We start from the raw sequence: 12,973 nt of genomic DNA on the forward strand, positions 1-12,973 counted from the left end.
AATGTTCTAAACTTGAGTTTACTATCCAGATCGACTAGCTGCTTTTGAATTTTTACAGGGTTTTACATATGGGTTTAAGCTTGGTTACCAGGGTCCACGGGTTGCATCAGATGCTAAAAACCTTAAATCTTTGTACTGTTTGCAGCGGGAAGCTATGCAGTCCGTCAACAAGGAGCTAATTTTGGGGAGGGTTGCGGGCCGCTTTGTATTTTCACCACTTCCTAATCTAAGGTTGTCACCGGTGGGCATGGTACCTAAAATGATAGTTCATTTCGACTCATTCACCACCTATCATACCCAACTGGATCTAGTCTTAATGATTTTATTGACACAAGTTTGTGTTAAGTCAAATATTCCTCTTTTGATAAAGCCCTTTGTATGTTAGCTAATCTGGGCCCTTGGGCACAAATAAATTGCCTTGATATTAAAAGTGCCTTTAGATTGCTACCGATTCACAAGTCTAATTTTGAGTTGTTAGGTTTTAAGATACAGACCATGATTTTCATTGAAAAGTGTTAACCATTTGGCTGCTCTGTTAGCTGTGCTAAGTTTGAGAAATTTTTAACATTTTAGAATGGGTATTTAGGGACAGGTCAAGTTGTGGCAACATAGTGCATTATTTAGATGATTTTTTACTAGCTGGAAAAGCTGGATCACAGGACTGTGCCTATCTGATGGGTGTTTTTAGGGAAATTTGTGCAGAACTAGTAGTCCCATTAGCTGAAGACAAAACTCTTGGTCCCGCAAACTGTCTAGTGTACCTTGGCTTAGAAATTAACACATCTAGTATGACTGTTAAGATCCCCTTGGAAAAAATTCAGCAGTTAAAGTTCAAGTCGTTGCATATTTTACAAAAACGCAAAGTTACTTTACTAGAGCTTCAAGAATTAACTGGGTTGCTGAACTTCTGTATTCGTGCTATCCCAGCTAGTATGGCATTTGTTAGAAGGTTGTATGATGCATTCTGTGGACTGTCGCGTCCTTATCACAGGCGTAGAGTTACTGAGGATATGAGAAGGGATATTGACACTTGTTTAATATTTCTGGAAAATTTCAATGGTGTTCCTTCATATACATTGGTCAATTGGTCGAATGATTTTGATCTCCAGTTATATACAGATAGTGCAGGTAATGCTGATTTGGGATGCGGGACAGTTTTCGGTTATCATTGGGCATACTTGGGTTGGCCTGACCATTGGAAGGCATCGGATATCTTCTCAGACATAACATTTTTGGAGCTAGTTCCTATAATTATGGCTTTTGTAATTTGGGGCAGCAATTTGTCTGGTAAAAGGCTAATACATGTAATTCCTACTGATAATGAAGCCCTAGTTTCAATTCTCAATTTTAATACTTCAAAGTCCAAAAGAGTCATTATTTGCTTGGGCAATTAGTTTTGCAAGGTCTGATGCTTGATATTAAGTTCAAAGCTAAGCATATAGCAGGGATATACAATGTTCAAGCCGATTCTCTTTCAATGGAATCGATTCAAGGCCAGTTTTCCTGGAGCAAACAGCCAGCCATCAGCAATTCCTGCATCATTTCTGCACTTGATTTACAGCTTAGATCCCAGGAGCTATTGAGTTATGATTTGTCAAACAGTACCTGCAAACTATATGATATTGCAGTAAACACATTTTATTTAATTTGTCGAGTCTATCAAAGTCGGCCTGTTTGGCCCACATCTCAGTCAGATGTAGTAAATTTCGTGTCATATCTATCACTGCGGAAATTTTCAGCCGACAAAATAAAAACATATATTGCAGGTATTTCTTACCACTATAAATTACATGGCTTCCCAGACAGGACCCTTTCTTACTTAAAAAAGTTTTGCTGGGCCTGAGGCGCAGCAATCCCCACCATGACACTAGAAAACCAATTACCTTGCAGATTTTAACCAGCATTGTCCAGACCCTCCCAAGCATCTGCCATTCATATTATGAATCTACACTTTTTACAACTATATTTGTTACAGCATTCTTTGGGTTTTTCAGAATGGGCGATTTAGTACAAAACACAAAGCAGGATATGGGGCATGCTATCCAAGTGCAAAATGTGTCATATTCACCACTGGACAACACAATTAAAATTGTCCTTCATCATTCAAAGACTGATCAGGCGGGTAGGGGGCTGCTATTCAACTTAAGTCTACACATAAGATTGTTTGTCCTGTGTCCTGTATTAGGTTATATTTACAGTTGAGGCCGAAGTGTAGGGGGTCATTGTTATGTCATAGTTCAGGAAGTCCAGTGACTAGATACCAGGTAGTATCAGTTTTCAATATGTTACTAGAGAAATTAGGTTTAGACACTAGGGTGTTCAAGACACATTCATTCCGTATTGGTACACCATTTAATGCTTAGGCGTCAGGAGCAAGTCAGCAGTCTATCGCAATTGAGGGTAAATGGAAATCTTCTTGCTTGCTTAATTATATAAGACAGTAGCTCCTCTCAAAAATGTTAAGGTATTGAAGGTGACAACCTTATCTCATGTTTTTATTTGCATGCATGTCAATTTTTTTAGATTATACAAGAATCTGGATTGTTGGGTCATCCATCATTAAACATGCTTTTTTTCATGCAAGGAAGTTGTGCGGGGGCACTGATTTACAGCTAGATAGACACAAGGCATCCATTTTCTGGCGGGGCAAAGGGAGCATGAGGTGGGGTGAACTTTACTCTAAGATTAAGACATTGCTTAAGATAGAAGATCCACTTCAGATTTTGGTCATACATTGCGGAGGCAATAATATCCCTATGCAAAACGGGGCTAAATCAATTGAACTCCGATTTAGTATTATCAAAGCCTTGGAAAAACTTTCTAGACTGATGCCATCCACCACTTTAGTTTGGTTCCAGATTAATATTCTGTCCAGTGGCGTATGGAGGGGTGGGAGAAATCCAGTAGCTTTAGAAGAGGTTAGGAAGCGAACAAATAGGGCTGTTGCATCTGCACTAAAAAGGTTGGGTGGAAAATATATAAAATATCCAGAGCTGCGCATTGATAGCCCTGGTTTGTTTGCCACGGTTAAGGTACATCTTTCTGGCCTGGGCAATGATTTATTTCTGCATCGCTTGCAACAAGCACTACAAACATTCTTGTCCGACCCCACTGTGTTTGCGTCGCCTAGAGTAGGGGAGGAGGGGCCATGGCTGCGCTATGACTAAATGGGTCTTAGTTAGTCACACTTGACGGTGACTTCATGTTGTTGTTATTTCACCTAGTCCACTTGGTGTCAGTCATGTTGACTTGAGAAAAATTTTGTGTATGTGTTTTTTCTTACTTGGTCAATTTTCAGACCATATAACTATGCATAAACCATTGATATACTTTATCATTTCAAGCAAGGGCATAATTTCACTCCTACAACAAGTAGTTGTCTTATATGCTTATGCCTTTGGGCATTATTCTTCCCTGCCCTCGTGCTTTGATCTCACTTTTTAATTTGTAATAGATTAATGGTTTATAATGATTAATCTCAACCTACAGCCCTGGTTCATAGGTGTAGCTCTACTTGTGGCACAGACTATGCTGTGCATAGTCTCATGGCGGCATTCTGGCTTACCAGTAGTGCTTATGTCAACAATATCAATTGACAGTTATTTGCATTTGTATATATATTATGGACTAGGTGAGCAAGCAGTTGAGCATCTGTTCGCAGGGCTCAAGCTTTTGCTTTGCTTGTTTGCTAGGGGTGCCCTATAAGGCAAGAATTGATGCCAGGCTCCCACATTTTTTAAGCAGCCATGGCCAATCATCGCCAAATAAAACTTAAAATAAAATACTGTGTAGTTGTTTTTCATTGGGCGATTCCCCAAACTTGTTTTGTTTTCTGTATTCCATCTTTGATAATACGATTTAACTTATCAGAGTTAAATCCATTTATCAAAGGGAAATCATAATTAGATCTAGATTTAATCATATTTACATTTTTTTTTATTATCAACTCATAAATCCCGGCACATATTTCACAACTATTATTCCCACAATAACCTGCGCCTCCTGGTATTGGCCTTACCGTCGGCCTTAAATTTTGGGCTATTAGCCAAACCTATGACGTCATTCTGTACTTGCATCAGTCATCCTGCAAATAATTCACCCACCCTCCCATATCCCTTATGCCTGGTTGAGTCAATCCTCGTACCTATTAGCTGTTTAATTGATATACTGTTATTAATAAATGTACGTTGTTTCTTTTCTTTGCGGCTGCTTTTTCTTTCTGACCATTGCAGGACAAGCTGAAGCCTGGTTCGTTGTTACTATGTATTTGATAGCCTCCAATCGTCATGGCTGCTGACAGAAAGCCCACGCAATTCCATTAGTGGGCGGCATTCTGGCTTACCAGTAGTGCTAATGTCAACAATATCAATTGACAGTTATTTGCATTTGTATATATATTATGGACTAGGTGAGCAAGCAGTTGAGCATCTGTTCGCAGGGCTCAAGCTTTTGCTTTGCTTGTTTGCTAGGGGTGCCCTATAAGGCAAGAATTGATGCCAGGCTCCCACATTTTTTAAGCAGCAATGGCCAATCATCGCCAAATAAAACTTAAAATAAAATACTGTCTAGTTGTTTTTCATTGGGCGATTCCCCAAACTTGTTTTGTTTTCTGTATTCCATCTTTGATAATACGATTTAATTTATCAGAGTTAAATCCATTTATCAAAGGGAAATCATAATTAGATCTAGATTTAATCATATTTACATTTTTTTTTATTATCAACTCATAAATCCCGGCACATATTTCACAACTATTATTCCCACAATAACCTGCGCCTCCTGGCATTGGCCTTACCGTCGGCCTTAAATTTTGGGCTATTAGCCAAACCTATGACGTCATTCTGTACTTGCATCAGTCATCCTGCAAATAATTCACCCACCCTCCCATATCCCTTATGCCTGGTTGAGTCAATCCTCGTACCTATTAGCTGTTTAATTGATATACTGTTATTAATAAATGTACGTTGTTTCTTTTCTTTGCGGCTGCTTTTTCTTTCTGACCATTGCAGGACAAGCTGAAGCCTGGTTCGTTGTTACTATGTATTTGATAGCCTCCAATCGTCATGGCTGCTGACAGAAAGCCCACGCAATTCCATTAGTGGGCGGCATTCTGGCTTACCAGTAGTGCTAATGTCAACAATATCAATTGACAGTTATTTGCATTTGTATATATATTATGGACTAGGTGAGCAAGCAGTTGAGCATCTGTTCGCAGGGCTCAAGCTTTTGCTTTGCTTGTTTGCTAGGGATGCCATATATGGAAAGAATTGATGCCTGGCTCCCACATATTTTTAAGCAGCCATGGCCAATCATCGCCAAATAAAACTAAAAATAAAATACTGTCTAGTTGTTTTTCATTGGGCGATTCCCCAAACTTGTTTTGTTTTCTGTATACCATCTTTGATAAAATAGAAAAAATAATAACCATTCTATTTAATTCACTTTTGGTTTACGTTTGTTTTACTTGCATTAAAGCTTGAACAAAGTATATTTTTAAAAAATGAAGCATCTGTTGTTCAGTTCCGCTATTTATAAATAAAAAACTTAACTTCTATCCTATCCTGTTTCCAACATTATGCGTTGCATTCTACATTCATAATTATATCCATTCTTTTCTATTCATACAACCCATATATCATAATATATTAAAAAATGAGGATTGTACTTTACGGAATTTGAAAAACAAAGGATTTTCAAAACTTATTTTAACCTTAACTGAAATATGACCTGTTTCAAGAGATGTGTGCAAAGTATGTCATATTATATTTGATTTTAAATATCCATTTCTCGGGATAGTATGGGTAGTGTAGGATTACTGCTGATAATTGGAATTTTTTATCCGGTGACCTGCATCTTGTATCTGTCATCCTGATTGATGCTACTAGATGTAAACACTATGTAATATCAAGAAAACTTTGTTCTTAATAAAAAATTGCTTTCAGTTTTTTGTTGCCCAACATTATGCTATTAAAACTACCGACACTTTGTCGTGATCATAAAAAGCACTAATTGTGTTTGTCACCTTTTTGCATTTCTTATCACAGAAAATTTATTGTTGCAGTTTTAAATGCATCAATATAAAAGAACATTTGATTTTACTACAATGTGTAGTTCGTGCATTTAGAAGTCCGCACAACCTGAATGTCTCGATCGGAAAGCAACCGAACGTAACTTTCTCGAACGGTATATATATACGTATATTTACATCTCCCAAGTATTATTCCCTCTATTTCTTACGGAAACTTATAGTTAATTCATAGCTCTATAGAAACAGCCTGACTGAAATCTACACGCCCCAATTATCGATTGGTCGAAATACACAGCGGCTGAAACTGACAAGAAAATGACAGGACAGATATTCACACGCCCTGTTTATCGATTGGTCCAAACCTATAGCGACTTAGGAAAAATCACGGACTGCACGAGATAATCATGACGATGTCAGACTCAAAGTCTCACAGGAGACGATCTGGCTGTTTCTTTTAGCTAACTTACTTACGTACATCAAAAGTAATTTAGTGAATATTACTTACTTTTCCTAATCAATTTATCGATTAGCTTAAAGAAAGATGTTAATATAAACAATGAAATGCTTTCTTTGATGATCATTCGGGTAATGAAGGTAGTGATCATTGCAGAAATTTTTTTTCTGTAATGTCACTACCTTCATATCCCGAATGAATCACCAAAGAAGGCATTTTATTGTTTTAATAACCCAGCGGCCTTTGGGGAGCGAACGAAACTAATTTGACGTCCAAATTATATTATGAATTCATATTCAGCTTCAAGGAGGTTGAATGGTAACATATTACCAATTAGATTTAATTCAAAATTGTAGGTGTAATATATTTGAATATAGTTTAAAACGATGCAATAATTGCACATTTATATAAATCATTATACATTCAACAAATAGCAAACCTGTCTTTTTGCTGGACGAGGTTAAATGAATCGGTGCCAGATCGGTCATTCGCTATTAAAAAAAAAACCACGTGACTTCACGTATACATATATAAGTGGCAACAGTTTAAAAACGAAACATTTGGAACAAGAAAACAAGGAAAGAAGAGTCAATATACTACATGTGTATTCGCATTCGAGTAAAACCGAAAGCGGTTGATCCATAAACAATAAATAAAAAATGATAATTTGAATGTAAACATTGCTAAATGTGCAAGCACGACGTTTCTGTTTTCATAGATAATACAAGGACTTAGTGAGATGAGTTTACCTTCTAATAATAGCTGTGGCGAAGAAGAGTAAGTAACCTTTAATTTTTTCAAAATATATTTGATAATTTGATATGCATTCTCATTTATTCAGATTAAATAATACTTTTTTCTGTCTATAGTATAATAAATGTTTACTTTTTCGATAATTGTTGTTATTTTTATATATATTCGTGTTAGTTTTCTATTTGAGTATATGCTGAATAAATATGTTTCTCATGAATATATTTCAGCGGGATTATAAAATGCTGTTCGGGATATTATGAGCACGATAGAAGATGTATAGGTTTGATTTATTTAGTAAAAATATCATTGAAGTATATATATATGTACTACTGTTTCACTTTCAAGTATATATGAAGTAAGATTGAATCTATATAATTTTTATTCAACAGAATGTTTCGGAGCATTCGGTATAAATTGTTTAGTACCATGCGATAATAAATCATTTGGATATCAATGCAAAGGAACATGTGACTGTCAAGAACATGAAGTCTGCAATAGATACATTGGTTGTCAAACAATTTGTGAGTTAATTTTGCAAGAGAGCAAAACTCGAAACACCATCTAAAGAATAACTAGAATTAATGAATAATAAGCGAACCAATTTTTTCAATCAATGAATAATATGTTATCATGCAGTTGATTTCATTTAAAGTATCTTGTAATCTTTAGTTTTCTTTGAAAGACATATTTTTACTAAAGCCGAGAATAAAATTACATTTTATTGATTTGATATTAAGGTGGTATCAGCACAGAATATAATGACACTTTGCTTCTATCTGTTGTCGGATTTGGAGCTGCCTTGCTATTAATGGCCTTGATATTCATCGGTATAATGTTTTATAGATGGTAAGAAAAAAAATATTTACATATATCAGTTTACGGTGGTCAACAGTTGTACATGGTTCGATAGTTAAAGAAGAAGGCTTATCTCGTTGCTCTCTTGTCGCTATATTAAAAATATGTTCAAATAAATTTGTATTTAATTTTAAGTCTATAGTTCAGTTTGACAGTATTATATGAAATATATTTTGGATATTACCTCTTAATTCTATAAAACGAAAAATAATACGTAATGAATATCTGCCGAATACAATATTGTATGAAAAAATTATGAGAGTTTCGAGGCCCGCTATGATATTGTTTCATACAGACGTGTTTGAGGTGTATATCGTACTTAAAACACTGCTATTAAATCTCATCGTCCGATTTTGAAGGATATCGGTACTAAACCACTTGTAATTGTCTAATATTAAGAAGCTCAGTAATATCAAACTGTCACATGTAGTATTCTAGACTCCTGGAACAAAGAAATGACATAACAGTAGTGTTTTAATTTGATCTTGATAACACATGAAGACTTTGACCTTGACATGACTTTGACACTGACCTGACCTTGCTACGGAAATAAGATGTTAACATCAAATTTAAATGATACCATTGGAACATTGCCTTTTAGGTTGTATGAAAATTTAATGAATATATCGTTGCAACAGATCTTGGAGGACTCAATTTTCAATAAGTGCATAACTTTTCTAATCATTTCTAGGCATAAGATTTTACAGCACAAACCTAACTCTGCTGAAAAAACAAGTGGTAAGTGTTGTTTTAGTTAATACATTTGAGAATATTGATTTCTCTTTATATCAAAACGATACTCAATGTAACTAATCTGTTAGCAAAAAACTCTAAACAACCGGTGTACAAAAATTTAGGAAAATCTTTACATTGCAGGGTTTGAAGTGGATTTCTTGACAGTTCCGAGTATTCAGGATACAATTCAGGAAAATTACAATGACATTCGTGAATCACAAATGCTTCTCGACGTCAGAGGAAAGGGCAACAAGGAAACTACAGCAAACAGAATACACTCAACAGAGTATAACCAATTGTTCTGCAAAGAGCGTACACCGAGCACAACAATGTGTGAGATGGGTGAACAACATTACAGTGCAATCGATGCACGCTTTAAGAGTAAACATCCACTCGTAACATTGTCTGAATTTCCAGAGGATGATTGCTATGTAAGCCTCTCCCAAAATGCAAAGAGGAATAAGCGGATGTCAAAATCGTGCTCAGACATAACTGTTGATACTTCGGAAGTATATAATAACGTTGGAATTCATCATTACTATAATTCCAAAAAGGATAAAAACAATGGAAATATTTTAATAGCGCATCTATAGTTGTGAAGATATAGTTTTATTGACAATTGCAAATACTTGTACATTGTTTAAACGCATTCGATAAGCTTGATATTCAACTAACAACCTCGTTGGTTTTATACTCAAAGCATTTATTTATCTGAATTTAATGCAAACATGAAAACTGGATGAAAAAAACTTAATTCTTCGATCGAAAAATGTTATTTTTAATCACAGTTTTTGATTTCCGCTAATAATTTTTAAATGAAGTTTACAGATAGCGCAATCTTCCTGGTCATTGTTGGTTATCTGAGATCCAACACGTGGTCGTTGTGAATCTCAACAACATCTTAAAACCACTCAAGCTCAATCCTAAAGTATCAAAAGCACTAGAAAACCCTTGCAAAATTTCAAACCTTGACAAAATATCTTCCCGATTTCTAGGGCTTTCAGTCATGAGAGTTTATTGATTTTTGAGTTTCTTTTCCTGGTTTCTAGAAGTTGTATATAATGTCATTGGTCTTGATAATGTATTGGGCTGTTTTTTTTTAATTGCTAGATAAAGTACGTGTCTTTTATGTTGTATTAAGATTAACTTATCATGTTAATCTTTTTTTATTATACTAAAAAAATTAATTGTGAAAATGGACTCTATTGTTTTTAAAGTTAGGTATTGTATACAAATTAACTAATAATAAGTTAAGCCGTTGTAAATAGACTTGTTGAATTAAAATGATTTAAACAAAACACTGCACGAATGATACAAAAATACCAACCTAAAATACTTTGATTCATGTTGATTGCTTTTGCTTAAGTATAACCTATTATTAATGAAATGACAATAATAAACCGTCAACTATCTCAAACATTCATATAGCTTAATACAAATTCAAAGCAGAGCAACTCTGAAAAGATAGAGGTAAGACCAAGTGCCTAAGAGGAGTAAGCATCACCTACCGAACTATCGCATCTGCAGTCTGCTCATTGTCAAAATCATGAAAACGGATGAAACCGTGGTCAGTCAGGTGTACAAATAATGGTCTAACAAGTATGAAAGACGTCAGTCAGCACGTGTCCTAATGAATCATTGTACTTAGTGACAAGTTCATTGTATTGACCATAGAACGTGCCTAAAGATGATTTTAATCGAAATTTTTGATTTTCTTGTTCTAACAACTTGTTTGCCTCGTTTAAGAAACTAACGTATGTAGATCGTGTTTATGCATAACGAATTAATGAATAAATAAAAGTAATCTACTCTATGTTTGGTCACCTATGCAAGTAAAACGAGTGAAAATTACACTGCCCATGTAAAACGTCACCGTCGCAAATAAGTGATATTTTAATCTATTTCAATTTGATTATAAATCAAAAACATTACATTTTAGTATTTTTTTAAAGATATCCAAGATTTGAAAAATTTTGTAGAAAACCTTAACTAAATATTACTGTGACACTGTAAGACGTTATAATCTGTGTTAATGTAAACATTGTTTCGCAATAGCCATTATCCGATTATTTTTTGTTTTTTGGTTAAGTAATAAGAGATCAAATAAAATATTGTTTCACTATTTCATAGCTGAAGGATAAAAATTAATTCATATATGCAGTCAATCAAATCTTGAGTTAAATTTTAGGTTGTCATTGTGTTTTATTGATAGGACTTGATGGTTATTGATATAGGAAACATAAATCATTTAAACTTTTAAGTTATATCAAAAGAAACAGTATTGATCTAGATTGAAATAAAAAAGAGGAAACCGAAATCAGTTTCTTGATAAACACTTCCTGTGATAAATCTTATAAGATAGAGAAATGACATTTGTTTTTGTTCTCAACTCTCAGAATGGTTCAATATTGGGAAAGATAACTGTTTATATGAACTTGTCACCAATTTGTGCAACTACATATGCACTGTAAATATTTTGATTATGTCGGTTTTCTAATATAATGTTTAATGCATTTTTTTCTTTTGTACAAAAAACAATTTTGAAAGAAAAACATACACTTTAATTAATTAATGAGATGTTTAAACACATAAGCGTACTTACGTTTGGAGGCCGATGTCGCAGTCCTAAAATGTTCTCAGTAAAGTCTGGTTTGTAAACATACTGTTGTACATCAGGTTCCCATAAAAATACAACTCGGATTAGCAGTAAATGTTCTCCTTACTCAAAACAATATTGTATATTAACATCGATGGGAAACACTGAGGCGAAGCAGCTTTAATTAAAAGGTCTGGAAAACATTATAATAGCTCTGCCATTCATCTTGTGTGTATCATATTTTTAGCAAATGTGTATCAAAAAGGCGTATGTGAAAGTGTTTTGTGCCTTTTTTTATTCCAAAAATAATTCACCTCTTGTCCTTTGTTGTTAAAGTAGTTTCAGTGTAGCAAACGTGACATTTATTGCAGTGTATGTTTTTCACCGGAAAATAGATTGTATCGTTGCAATTAATTAAAAATTTAATAGACATGTACCATTAACATTGATTACAAAATATATATGACATAAATATCGTACATCTATAAATGTGGAGAGTTTCTCTGTGAATCATTTAGTACAACACGTGTTGCATCAAGTACTTAAATCAAGCGAACATAAGGAATTGTTAGTACAAAAACCATACGCTTCATAATCCAATTGTAACTCGATGCAAAACACTCTTAATTCCAACAAAAAATTATTTGCTGCAATTATATGAAGTAAAACGTCTGTCACAAAGCTGAAATGTTTAATGCCCGCACTTTAGTATTGTATAAATTTTTTTTTAAGTTCAATAAGTATGCGAAATACTTCTCTTATAAAAAATATTTATTTCAAAACATATTTTTTAGTCTGATTCATTGTTAGAATCTCTCGGAAAGGTACTGATATTCTTTGTATCTTCCTCATATTTTTGGGTAAAAAATTAATAGTATTTTCAAAAATTGTATTAGTCAGATCATAAATTTAGGAATTGGAGAAAATGAGGCCAGATTTATTGTTTTGTAAAACTCGGGGTTAATATGTAAGTTTTTATTATATACATTAAATGAATAAGATACGATTTTTAGACGGGGTCACGTGACCCCGTCTATTGGTTTACCGTCAGCCGAAGTCTCAAACCGGAAGGGACGCGTAGAACACATGAATTGAGTCTACGCGCAAGAAAATAGTGCAGAAAGTTTTCATGCATTTCAGTAAATATGTATTATAAAAACACGCATTTATTGGATTTAACTCGTCGAAGTTAAATCAGTTTATCAAAGCTAAATATTTTCACCATAATAATAACCCTCCAACCCTTGGGGACCTTTACGCATATTAGCTGGTCATCGCGTGCACTTTGGATATTAGCCTGAACTTGTGACGTCAGACTCCCTGCAGAACATCCCATCAGTCGCTGCTTTGAATTTGACCCACCCACCTCTCCCCTTCATATATCCAGTGGTCCTATTGGATTTTATGTTATTTAAATTGAATACAATTTCATGGTTCGATGTTTTCTGGCTCTGTGGATTAAATTTTTCAGAATGAAGCTGCCACCATAAGAGTCGACCCCATCCGTCACGGCTGCCTAATCCGTGGGGACAAATGCTGAGCTTGCCAGCGA

At 34.6% G+C, this 12,973-nt stretch overlaps 1 protein-coding gene and 1 pseudogene across 1 annotated transcript; both read left to right on the top strand.

Annotated features, from left to right (window-relative positions):
- The first annotated feature begins 1,341 nt into the window (after window positions 1-1,341).
- LOC128165022 (uncharacterized) lies at window positions 1,342-3,209 on the top strand (annotated as a pseudogene).
- A 3,810-nt stretch (window positions 3,210-7,019) lies between these two features.
- LOC128191352 (uncharacterized) lies at window positions 7,020-11,326 on the top strand. The gene is made up of 6 exons (XM_052863424.1): window positions 7,020-7,259; window positions 7,463-7,515; window positions 7,625-7,756; window positions 7,973-8,081; window positions 8,782-8,828; window positions 8,967-11,326. Exons 1-6 carry the CDS (start codon window positions 7,222-7,224, stop codon window positions 9,416-9,418), a joined length of 831 nt encoding a protein of 276 aa, XP_052719384.1. The 5' UTR covers window positions 7,020-7,221; the 3' UTR covers window positions 9,419-11,326.
- Window positions 11,327-12,973: the final 1,647 nt, after the last annotated feature.

This window comes from Crassostrea angulata, chromosome 1 (assembly GCF_025612915.1).
Source record: "Crassostrea angulata isolate pt1a10 chromosome 1, ASM2561291v2, whole genome shotgun sequence".
Taxonomy (NCBI): Eukaryota; Metazoa; Mollusca; class Bivalvia; order Ostreida; family Ostreidae; genus Magallana; species Magallana angulata.

Bases quoted from the DNA above. Each gene is read 5' to 3' on its own strand.
- LOC128191352 (XM_052863424.1), top strand. From the start codon at position 7,222: ATGAGTTTACCTTCTAATAATAGCTGTGGCGAAGAAGA. The intron at 7,260-7,462 runs GTAAGTAACCTT...AATATATTTCAG, and splicing joins AATAGCTGTGGCGAAGAAGA to CGGGATTATAAAATGCTGTT. The intron at 8,082-8,781 runs GTAAGAAAAAAA...AATCATTTCTAG, and splicing joins GGTATAATGTTTTATAGATG to GCATAAGATTTTACAGCACA.